This window comes from Sorex fumeus, unplaced genomic scaffold (genome assembly GCF_029834395.1).
Source record: "Sorex fumeus unplaced genomic scaffold, SorFum_2.1 ptg000129l, whole genome shotgun sequence".
Taxonomy (NCBI): Eukaryota; Metazoa; Chordata; class Mammalia; order Eulipotyphla; family Soricidae; genus Sorex; species Sorex fumeus.
Genome location: NW_026606186.1, coordinates 2,206,752 through 2,219,679, shown reverse-complemented (window position 1 = coordinate 2,219,679; position 12,928 = coordinate 2,206,752). Strand labels below are relative to the sequence as shown.

The 12,928-nt window shown below is 37.4% G+C and overlaps 1 protein-coding gene across 1 annotated transcript in view; it reads left to right on the top strand.

The window, feature by feature from the left end:
- Positions 1-12,928, top strand: part of CRYBG3 (crystallin beta-gamma domain containing 3) — a 134,292-nt gene that overhangs the window by 54,380 nt on the left and 66,984 nt on the right. Inside the window, exons 4-7 of the mRNA XM_056138592.1 lie at positions 2,759-8,891; positions 10,166-10,210; positions 10,761-10,876; positions 11,933-12,080. Coding sequence (XP_055994567.1) covers positions 2,759-8,891; positions 10,166-10,210; positions 10,761-10,876; positions 11,933-12,080 — 6,442 coding nt within the window. The remainder of the gene's footprint in view (positions 1-2,758; positions 8,892-10,165; positions 10,211-10,760; positions 10,877-11,932; positions 12,081-12,928) is intronic.

Here is a 12,928-nt window from a genome sequence, read left to right as displayed (position 1 = left end):
ACGTTAAAGTTTTACTAGTAAAATTAACCAAGCAAAAAACTTTTTATCATGTATTCAGACTTTTGGATCTGCATATACCCTGAAAGTTAATTTTTGAAAGGCTCTTGTATTCTTCAAATAATTTATTTTAATGGGATTTCAACATTTAGCACTAACTGGTATGTAGATACGCAATTTTCATCTCTTGCATGTTTTCATAGCTGAGTTGCCTTTTGTTTCATTAGTCTTTGATTTAGCCTACATTTTATGCAACAGATAAAACTACTTTTGCAAGGCAAAGCTTTTCTCTGTACATCTCTTTTTGCTGCTCTGTTAGTGAAAATAAATGACTCTAACTAAGGCAACTTTTTAACTGTAGAAGTTTGGTAAGATTTTTAAAGACCAGCAAGTATATAGATTTAATTAAATCACTGCAACTGAAGTTCAAGAAATATTCAAGGGGAACAGCTAATGGGGATTATATATATATCAGTGGATGTTTACTTCAGTTATCATTTAGATAAACATAGTATTAATGTTATATCTGTAAAATTTTACATAAAATATATGATTTTAGGTATTAGAATACTGATAACTGAATTTTCAAGTTATTCACAGGAAGTGACTATATCATTACATGTTTTATTCGAAAAATTATGCTTACACACATATGTACATGTTTATAGCCAGATTGAGATATAACAAATTCAGAATTTAAGACCCTTCAAGCCAGGGGTATGTCTCAAGTGATAAGAATACATGCGTAGCATGTGTGGGGTCCTGAGTTGAATCCTTGGCACCATATAACCTTCAGATTGCCACTGAGAGCAACTCTTATAACTTGAGCACTGAACCATGAGTCCTTTACCAGTGGGCCAAACACTGCTGGGTATGATTCCTATAAAAATAAAATTGAAGCATTGGACAGATAGTACAGCAAATCAAGTGCTTGTTTTGTGGCCTATCCAGGTTTAATCCCAAGCACCACATAAGGTCCCCTACTCACGCCAGAAATGATCCCTGAGCAATGCCATTGTGGCTTAAAAATCTAAATAGAACAGAAAGAAACAGCACTGTCCTCCTGTTGTTCATTGAGTTGCTCAAGCGGACCCAGTAACGTCTCCATTGTGAGACTTGTTGTTACTCTGTTTGGCATACGAATACATTGAAAAAAAATATTTTGGAGCTGTAGAAATAGTACAGAGAGTAAGGAACTTGCAGCTATCCAGAGTTTAGTCCCCGTCACTGCATAAGGTCTCCCTTGCACATCAGATCCCTGTGCACAGAAGCATGAGTAAGCCCTGAACATGGCCCCAAACCAAAATTTAAAAAGTAAATAAAATAATATTGGACGGAAATATAATTTGAAATACATTGCGAAACAGTTTGCCTTTTTAAAGAATTAATTAAGTTTGAAGTAAATCACTTATCTTTTTTACTTAATCGTTTACAGAAGTTATTCAGTATATACCACTTGGCAAATATTATCTGGGACTGCTAAGACATGGTGCCTTCCTATCAGGCTAGTAGGGAGAATTATTGAATAGACCTTTATAGTTCCGTATGGCAGATATTATGCCTAGTATCCTTTGTATCCACAAAGCAGAAATTAGCCGTCGAATTTACTGGTGCAGGGGTAAATTTTTACATGAGAGAGAATTTGTGTACTAAGTCTTGGAGGACTTTAGAGTTTCTCTCTGAGGCTGCAATTAAAGGGGAGAATGGTATATGTGTAAAGAGCTACAAGGCACCTTGACTTGGTGAGAACTCCCAAATGTAGATTGCCCAAACGAAGTTTAATGCTGAGAACCTTGGGAATTTTATTCCAGGGTTGAATATTTACCTCTGTCACTGTCACTATCCTCCTGTTGTTCATTGGTTTGCTCGAGCAGGCCCAGCAACATTGTGAGACTTGTTACTGTATTTGGCATATCGAATACGTCACAGGTAGCTTGCCAGGCTTTGCCTTGCAGGCGAGATACTCTCAGTAGCTTGCCAGGCTCTCCGAGAGGAGCAGAGGAATTGAACTTGGCTCGGCCATGTTGGCTGCATGCAAGGCAAACACCCTACCTGCTGTGCTATCGCTCCAGCCCATTTACCTCTGTAGAATCCCTTTTTGATTTCTTCAGTTACTCATGTAGTTTCACATTGTGCTAAATGGATATTTAAGAACATAATACAGTAGATTATTTGAGGCATTTGCCTCTATTGAGTTAGCAAGTATATATTGAGTGTTTTCTGAGAACCAGACATCTTTCCTAAGTCCCCACCTATGTGTTAAAAGCTGCTGTTGAAATTTGCATCTACAAATATAAGGAGGCTCACTACAGTGCTCTGATGTGGTAGAGAAATCAGCAATGTGTCTGTATTTTTATGATTCCAGTATGAGCCATAAAGGCAGTGTAATTTCCAGCCAAGCCCTCCTCTGAGATTAGAACTACAACTGAGTCTAGGTTCAGTTCTCCCCCTGTTCTCTTTACTAAACAACAGTTGGAGACACGTTCATAATCAGGTAAGAGGGAACCCACAGTTCTGAGTATCTCAGATGTCTATGCTATCCTGATTCTAATGTGTAGCATGTCAAACCTTTATTATTATTATTATATTATTACTTTAAATAAAGGTAGTTTTAAAACATTCCAAGGTCTCCTCCCAACTTAGTACATATTAAGAGTGTCTGAGAAATTTCTGGAATTTCCTTCAGCAGAATTTCTGGAATTCTATTCAGCGTTACTAATTACATTTTCTGGTCTTCTATGTGCTGCTTCTTTTTTTACAGACAAGTGGATGGCAAATTTGAGAAACCTTCAGTAACGTATGCAACGTATCATGGCCCCAGGCACGTTAGAAAATATATGAAACAACAGACTGTGTTGGAACCTGTGAATCCCTTGGGCAGAGATGATGAAAGCTCTGACTCTAATACAAGTACACATACTGGTCCTGGAAGTGAGGCTGAGAGTGGAATGATTCCATTGTTGTCATCGGCCAACAAAGATGTGTCTATGAAAGAACATTTGTTAGGAGGCCCATTAGATGATTCTGGTTGTTGCAAAATAAATCGCAACACAAAGAGCCATCTGACAGACAATCCAGAGCTGCCAAATACTGCTGCTGCTAAGGATATTTTAACTAAAAATGATCCTGGAGAACCTGAAAGGAGCAAATCACACCTTTATTCTTTGACTCACTCCAACTCTGCTGTTGGAGAATCTGACTCACAGTCCTATTTAAGTTGTGTACCTGTTTCAGAGACTAAAAGCGGTCTGGTCTGTTCGCCATTGTGTCCCGGAAGTAACAATAGCATAGATGCTTATAGTTCAGACTTTCAGAAGGTAGCAACTACCACAGAAACTACGGTAATAGAAAATAGTTTTGTGGTGAGTGATGAGACATTAGTACAAAGACAAGAGCCTATTGAGCTGGAGAACCCTGCTATTTCAGATTTCTCTTGTAATAAATCTGATGGAAGTTACACTACCAAACAGGAAACCGCTGATTTGCCAGCTCCAAATAAATCAGTTAGGCATGAAGAGCTCCAGGTGCCACAGAGTAAATGTTCTGACAAGCAAACAGTAGATAACTCATCAAAGCAGGCTGCCAGTCACACCAGCACCATTGCTCTTCAGAGACATGTTGTGACAGACACATTACTTGTAAATGAAGGAAATAGGCTGTCTGCCCAAGACTCACAAAAAAATTTGGGGATCAGAGAAATTGGGCAAGAAACTGAAACCATTTCAGTTGGTGAACCCACAAATCTTGTAAAGGTGCCAGAAGATGAAATGGAGCCATTATCCAAAGACCATTTGCTTGCAACAGAAGCCAAAGAGCTTCATTCCAAGTCACGTAGTGAGATGGAGATACCTCAATGTATTAGAATAAATCAGAAGGACCCTGATGGTGTAAAATACATTAGTGACTCAGCACCCAAAGGTTGCTTAGAAAATAAAACAGCACCTGAAATGAATTTTGAACTTGATAGAAATCCTACTTATTTACCTCTTGCTGACTCTGAGGATGCTAAGCAAGCCAAAGTGTTACCTGATGCTAAAACATCTCTTACTCTTGGGGGTAAAAACTCAGATCTCAATGCTTCATCTCCTACCTTTATCTCTGGAATTGACATGCTGAGCAATGTGGGTAATTCTGTTTCAAAGCAGGAGGGGTCTTCTGAACTCACTGAAAGTGGGAATGTCAACATTGTGGTCATTACCGGTCAGCCCACTGAGTGTCAAGATGTGTCAAGACGCCACAAAGATGAGGTGAGTTATGTTGAGGATGAAGACTCGAAGAGTCCTTCTGCTTGCCTTCACCAGGATCATTCATCTGCAATACTTGGATCTAAAGAAGTCCTTCCTCATCGGGAAAAATGCCAGGTTCCACTGGATCCTGAAGACAGTAACTCCTTAACTAAAGATTTGGAATTTGAGTTTAAAGATCAGTCTGAGGACAGCAGTTCCATCTTAGCTCAAGACTGTAGTCAAGCAAATTTAAAGAAGCAAGCTGTAGAGAAATCTGATTCTCTTTCTGTGGAAATGAAAAATGATAACATTGCTAACATTTCATCAGAAGTTGAAATTGATTGTCAGAATAGTGTGCCTGCTGAATCATCCTCTGCAAGAAGAAAAGCTAAAACACATTCTAAGATCTCTGTTTCTCAATTAGAGCCCAGAGACATTTTTCAGGATCAAATTTTTTCTACAGTAGACATTGTAAATATGCAAGCAACGTCTGTTTTATCAGAATTCACTTCCCCAGAGGTTGAAAAGGACAAAAATCTTCAAATGATGGATCCTAAGGAGATTAAAGAGAAGTATTCAGATATTGGCCCTAAACAGGATTGCCCGTTTCAGGTTTCTTCTGCTTCCAAATGTCAAAGTGTACAGGAAATAGAAGTAGAAGCCTCGGATCATACTCCTATTTTTCTCAAAAGTACCATATCTGAGATATTACCTCTTGTTCATGATGAACAAGTCACCAAGCAGATGACGCAGGATTATGAAACCAACGCATGTGCTAATTGTCAATCATCAGATATTTGTGGGACAAGACGGATTTCTGGTTTTTCAGAAACAGCAGAACTCAACTTAGATAATAGTTCACCAGAGTTCCAAGAAACTGACAGCCCAAAGGTTAATTCCTCTTTTCTAGTTTCTGATACCAGTTTGGGAAAAACTGCTTCTGCATCAGAGGATTCAAGTTTTTGTAATACCCCTTCTTTGCTAGCATCAGGAAAGAAAACCTTATTTCGGAGGGAGAACGAAAACACTCATTTCCTAAGTGGTAGCAATGATAGCCTGTCTTCTGTTAGTAACTCAGAAGAAGTTAGTTCACTTAATTCACCAGATAATTTTGAATCTGGACAAATTACCGTCAGTGTCTCACATGCAGGCACCTCCTTAACCAGTCTTCCAAAACCTAATAACACTTGCTTGGAATTTGACTCGTCTGTCCCAACAGGGGCTAAAATGACCCCATTTCAGGACTGTTTGGAGAATCATCCTGAGAAGGTATCTCATGATTTCCCAACTGCTGCCCATTTTGGCAGCCCCACAGGAGCAGAGAATGATGGAGCAGTTACTGAGACCCCAGTGTCAGTTAACAGCTCATGCCAGCAGTGTTCTGAAGCATCTACTGAGCACCTAGAAACAGGGAGGACAGCAGGTGACCAAGTTTTGGGCGCCAAAAGTATTTTACATAAGAAGGCCAATACACTGACTGGTGGGATTTTCAGTTCTGTCAAGCAAGAACTGAAATCCAGACTAACAGTTGGTACCTGCCAAGAGAATTTAGCAGCAGGCAGCATAATGAATCCAGGTGCCATGAAGGAAGATGTCCCTGAGAAAATCCCATCAGAAACATTGCTGACAGGGACCCAGCCAACAGAGTACTTGGAAGAAGAGGGTCTGGAAATCATGCTAGAAGTCAAAGGGGAAGAAAAAACCAGTGTTTCACCTACAGTTGGTGAGAAGAATCTTACTGATTCTGATAGGATGAGTGTGTCTTGTTTGTTAGAAGTTCAAGCTAGAGAATTAGTCAGTGGTATTATTTCTTCTGCCCAAGAAAAATTGACAAGTGAAGCTGTTGAGGCTACCTTGGAGGCAGACCTTGAAGATAATACTTCAAAAATTCTGAAAAGTGATGGGATTAAGCCACATGATATAGTAAGGGACTTCCTGGTGTCAGAACAGGAAGTAAATCAAAGCAAATGTGAAATTAGTGAAAATAAGGTATTAAGAAGATTTTTCTCTGTAAGTAACTTAGCTAGAGACACAGAGCCAATTAAAGGAAGAGAAATTGTTCTGTATCAGAAATCCCCATTTTCTGCAAATGGAGCTGGACAGTGTGGTAGTAAACATTTGCAGGAATCAGATACTGTTTTACTAGCTGAGGACATGCTCCATAACAGATTTGATGATAAGGTAAAAACACCTGCGTTTGCCAATGAGGACTGTAAAAAGAAAATGGAAACAGAGTGTGAGGATATTCACCAAATGGGGGCAGAGGATGTAAGAGCACTTGTTTTAAATTTCCAGTTGCCTGCATTTGTGAACGACGACCTTCATGTGCCCGGGACATCCAAAAGCAGTTTTTCTGATAGTCTTGTATGTATAGCTGAAAAAAATGTGCTAGGACACAATAGTAAAAGTGCACCCCTTGTAATATCAGAAGTAGGGAAAGTACACAAAAAAGATACTGAAGTAAATTTAGGTAAAATTGAATTTATACCTTCAATGTTAGAAATGGGAAAAGAAAACAAAAAGGATGCTGAGTTGAACATTAAAAAATATGAAGCAGTCTCTCCTAGGTTAGAAATGGAAAGAACATATAAAAATGATGCTGAATTGAATATCACAAAAATGGAGTCAACAGATAATATTTTTAAAATGGGAGAAATCTATCAAACAGAAGCGGAGAGGTATATTGAAAAAACTCAGGGGTTACCTGTCATTTTAGGAATGGAAGACACTTGTATGATGAGGGATAGTGAAGGGAATATTGGCAAAGTGGATGTGATACCTGTTATGTCAGAAGTAAAAAAAGCCTTCCAAAAAGATGAAGAAATTACTGGAATGATTGAAATAGTACCAGTTTCATTAGAAATTGGAAATATTTATCAAAAGCATGCTGAAGGGGATGTTGGCAAGACTGTGGTGTCATCAGTTATGTCAGAAATGGAGAATATCTACCAAAAAGAGACTGAGGTTAGGATGTCCAAAATATCTGAAGTCATACCCTTTACATTAGAAATGGGAAATATTTACCAAAAGGATGCTGAAGGGGATACAGAGAAAATTGATGTGATTCCTGTTACATTGGATGTGGCAAATATCTACCAAAAATATGCTGAGGGAATCAGTGGACAGATGGAAGGACCTATGTTGGAAATGGAAAACACTTACCAAAAGGAATCTGAAGGGCTTATTCAGAAAACAGAAATGGTGCCGCCCTTTGTATTAGAAGGTAACAAAGCACACAATAAGGCAACATCTGCCTCTTTAGCAGAGGAAAAAACATGCCTTAGGGAGGCAGAAGAGATGGTGGGAGGAATAATGTCTGTGCCTTCAGGGACAGAAGTGGAAAGAACATACACTGAACAGTCTGATGAGATCGTTAGAAAACAAGAAGTGTGCCCTGAAGTGGTTACCTTAGAGAAAACATATGGACCAACACAAGAAATGCCTATTACACAAGCAGAGGGCATGCCTTCCCTATTTGAAAAAGAAAACACATCTCAAAAATATGCTGATGGGATGGTTGGAGAAATAAAGGATGAAGAGTCTACTGCAGTTAAGGAAGGTTTGATAGCATGTGAGAGTAGACTGGCTTCATATTTCAGGGGATATGAATCACCTTCAGTAGGTAAGGATTATGAAGGCTGCCCAGCCCGGCCAGCTTTTCGACGTGAAAATACCAGGAGGGGGAGATTGGAAAGAATGTCCTCTATGGCAGTGGATGATGATGTAAGATTTCTAGATTGTGGCAGTGAGAAAGAAGAATCAAGCTTAGCCTTTATTTCTCAAGATGAACAAGAAAACTCTTCCTTTACTATATTGTATGATGAACCTCTTCAAGAGGAAGATATGTATCCTGCTGCTGAAGTAAGAACACAGTCGCATATGTTTCCTAGTACATCCACCAACAGCAAGCATGTTCTTGCATGTGAACGGTCTGAAAGTAGGACTGATCTTGTACATCATTTTGAAAGAGATACTAAATTATATGAGGTGCTAGATAGTGATAATTCAGAAATGTTCTTAACAGTGGAGGCTAAAAGGTACAAAATTTATCCCTTATCTTTGTCCCCCATTTATGAGGATGATAGTTCTCAGGAGGACATTCTCTCCAGTGAGGTCTCACCTGGTCATCATGGCTCTACGAAGTCAAGAGAAAGTGCAACCCAGCCCTCTTCTGTCTTGTCACTTCTCCAGTCAGTATCAGAGCGTCTAAAAATGAATTTTGATGAAGATGTCCAACAGGAGGTGGAGGAAAATGAGGAGGAAGAGGATAGGGATGAAGAGCAAGAAGAATCAATGCACATAGGGAGTCTGAGGGCTGGAAGAAAAGAACCCATTTCTTTCAAGCAACCAAATTCTTCCATCATATTTTACCCCGAAGATGACCAGGAAAAGACTGACATTTCTAAGAATAAACATGTCGTGTCCAGCGAACCTACTACCTCCAACTTACAAATTGGTCTGTGTCCGGAAAAGTCCTCATTTCCACAAAAATCTGACCTTACTTCTAAACTTCATTCTTCTTTAAAGAGTGTTTATCATCAGTATTTGCAAGCTTCTAAAATCCATTCTTCTGAAAAAGGAGCCAAGTATAGTGGGAATTTTCAAGAACCGGTCTCAAAATATTTCCATGCTCAAGACAGCTCAGAAAGATTAAGCTTGTACACAGAGGTATGTTTCTTTGATTATATTGTAACTATGATGTGATTTGGGCCAGGGAATCATCTAATAATTTATTAAGAAATCAGTGTTTTGAAATTAGGCAAAGATTATAAGACTATCAGAGATTATCCTGTTCTTTGTTTGAACTATATAATAACTCATCGTGTTTTAGTTGTATTCTTACATTGTGAAAAATTTAAAGTTTCTAAGACTTAAAATGGAAACAACTCATACAGTGTTTTTTTCTTTTTATAACCAGAAAGTATTTTGAAATCAGGATTGATTTTCTTTAACAATTTCTTATACATGACTAATGCAGAATCTTCATTGATGTAGGACTTTTCTGTCATTCCTAAGATTATGGAGCTTTCTTTAATAATCTTAAATCAGGTAGTTATTTGGTTTTTAAAAAATTATTATTTGCTTTTGTTTTCAGTCCACAGTCAATTGTGTTCAGGGCTTACTCCTTGGCTCTGCACTCGGGGATCACTCCTGGTGGGCTCAGGGAACTCTAGGGGTGCCAGGGATTGACCCCGGATTGGTTGTATGCAAGGCAAGCACCCTACCCACTTCACTATCACTCTGATTCCTGTCTTTTTTGTTTCATTTTTTTTACCTTAATACTTGCCTACTAACTATAGCTTGCAAGGCAAAGCCATTTGAAAGAAATGTTGGAATTTAAGAAATATTTCCTGAATGGTTCCACTGCCTGCCGAAGCAGCTGGGATCTTTCCACTCTGTAAAAACAAGTTCCCATATGTCTGTGACTTCATATGCTCTGATTACATACCCTGTGATTCTTGTCATCATTTATTTATCTCAAAATTTTTCTCAAGAAAAATTTTGGGAAATTTTTTTCTCCACTTCCCCCAACCCAGAAGGTCACATTTAGAAAACAAACAAACAATTTTATTATGTAAGGTCTTCTCAATACCATTTCATCAAAAATTTCTGTCAACCTCACTGTTCTATCACCTCACCACCTTGCTGGAACCATTTCCCTTATGTTTTCTTTGACTTATGGGTTAAATTTTGTCTCCCACTCAGAAGAACCAAATGTGATTATTTCTTTCTCCTTCTAAGTAAATGATTCTCAAGGGCAGAGACAATACATTATATTTCCTTATATTTACCTTTGAATTCCCTGTAGTACCTAGAGAAGCAGTTTGAACACAGTGGTCATTAAGTGTATAGGTATGTGATAAATTGGATTTATGACTAAGAAAAACTATTGTTCCATTGATGTTTCTGAAGACTTACTCCTTTCACTTGTATTATTTTAGAATGTTGACAAACAAACTCTGAAGTGTAACCCAAGACCTGGAAAGGTAAGCAAACATTACTTAGGTAGATAAAGATAAAATAGCAAACATGAGGTTACATTACTTGGAAAACTTGAACACTTTTTTTAAATTTATATTTTATTTTATTTTTGTTAATTATAAAAGAATTATTTTGCTCAATTATTTAGCATCTATAGTAATACAACATTTTTTAAAACAATTTTTATTAGTGAAACAACATTTTTAACCATAGGATATTTTACTTCTGTATTCTAGGACATTGGGTTAGAGCAATAGCACAATGGGTAGGCCATTTGCCTTGTGCACGCGTTGAACTGGATTTGATTTTTCTGCCCCTCTTGGAGAGCCTGGCAAGCTACCTACTGAGAGTATCTCGCCCGCACAGCAAAGCCTGGCAAGCTACCCGTGATGTATTCCATATTCCAAAAACAGTAACAACAAGTCTCACAATGGAGACATTACTGGTGCCCGCTTGAGCAAATTGATGAGCAATGGGAGGACAGTGGTACAGTGTATTCTAGGATATTGGTGAAAGAAATATTTATTAGTCATTGTGTTTGCTTCTATGTTGCAGATAATTATCTATGATGTCCATGGAAGTAAATATAAGCAAGAGATCTATTGCAATATTCCTGATGCTACATCATGGGTCTTTCCAAATGGGATACTGATTAAAGTTGTAAGGGGTTGGTAAGTAATCACTAAAATTCTCTAATTTCCCCTGCCCCCACCGCCCAGTTTTTCCTTTCTGTTTTTGCTTTTTATATTTTCCGTTTGTCACATTTTCTTTATTCACTTTTGACAGTTTAAAACATTTTAGTGTTTTAATGGGTACTCAGTCATACGACTGAAATGTAAGCACGAAAGTACCTCATGGTGATACATTAAAAAAATTAAAAAATAAATAAATACCTTATGTGGACCAATGATAAAAAAATATTTTAATGTTTTACAACTTAATTTTTCTCTTTATTTTCTGTAGAAGAAAACATAGATGGGCTTTAGTGCTTAAAGCAACCAGTTAGTGGCAAGACGTAATTTATAAAGCATATGCAGTCAATACCAATCTATAACTGCATCATTGGCAGGATAGATTTGGCAAGTGGAGTTGAAGGCTTCAATTGTGAATGAGGCATAATTTTGGAGACTCGTTTAAATGTGTGGGCTGCTAAGGAATGTGAAGGCCACATAGTTAAAGGCATTTGTATAGCTGACATGCTAAAAAGTAAAGGATTCTTTGTATGGTCTAAAAATGAGAGAAAACCCTCATTTGTTACTCTGTGTTGCATGAATATGTTGGAGTCAAAATTTCTTTGTCATTGTGTATAGGTTACCCACTGGTCAGGATTCATGTTACAAATAGTATGATGTAGTATGTCTCCCTTTAATAAAATGGGACTTATGTTCTGTTTTGCAGTATCTAATAATTACAATAGAAGAATACTTTTGAACTATTTTCAGTATATATAATTTGTGTACACAAATATAAAGTGTATTATACATAATACAGGTATAGGTTGTGGTGTTATATTTAAGATTCTCAAGTTGTATACGTTTCTATCCTTAGGTGTATTTAATGCGCATTTATCCTCAGTTCAGAATAGTATTATGTTAAAAGTAAAAATTAAAAATAGTTCAGTCTCAACAATGTATATATGCTTAGCCTATTACTAAGTAGCATTTGAATTATATGACTTAACTTTTAGAAATTTAATTATAACTGATCATTGGTTTTTATTTGTTCAGTTGGATTTTATATGAGAAACCATATTTCCAAGGCCAAAAATGTGTGCTAGAAGAAGGGGAAAAAGTTTTAAATCATGACTGGATCCTTCACAGCAGAAAGCATCCACAAAAAAACTTTGTTTTGGGTTCTATCAAGCGTGTCTTAAAGGTAACTGAATTGTTACTTTCTTTTTGTATTTCTAGTTGTTTGTTATATAATGAAATTGGATTGTGTGGTCTAGCAATGTTTAAAATTTGTTGCTAATTATTTATGCTAATTTTATTAATTTGTGATGAAATTGGGAATATTCTTTTGACCATATACATACAAAATACTGAGCAACAGACAATAATTTAGAATGTTATCTATAATATAGCCCACGAAATGGTACATGATACCAAGCCTCCTTTTAACAGTAGTAGGAGTATACATCCATACACACACACACACACACACACACACACACACACACACACAATTTTTCTAAGTTATTACTCCTTAGTATAGCTCCACATGTGTGTGTGGTGTGTGTGGTTTGTGTGTGTGTGTGTATGTGTTTAGAAATATTGAATACAAAGATGAGCAAGGTCTTCCAGTATAAAAAAAAAAACGTTCTGAGGAAAATACTATGGTAGTTTAGAGCCTCACTTTGTAAACCTCAGTGGTAACCGAATATGAGGATCTTGAAAACTTTGGCAACTGTAAAAGATTGCTGAGCATGCAGCAACCAAAAGCTAATTCAAAGTCCCCATATAATGACTTTGAGGTGTTTCTGCCAGCACTCACCTACATTTCTCAGGTGAAAAGGGGAGTGGAAGAAGTTAACAAGCGCCCCCCCCCCTTAGCGCCTAACTTCTAAGCAGTGGATTGTAACTGCATATTTTTTAAAAACTGTACCTTAAAAAATCTTTTGAAGTAAATTTCATAATTGTTAGTATAGTTGTGATTTGCTTATCTTTTTTATATACCTTTATGCCCAGGGTCATGTAAAAATTTCTTGGGCAAAGAGGGTCACG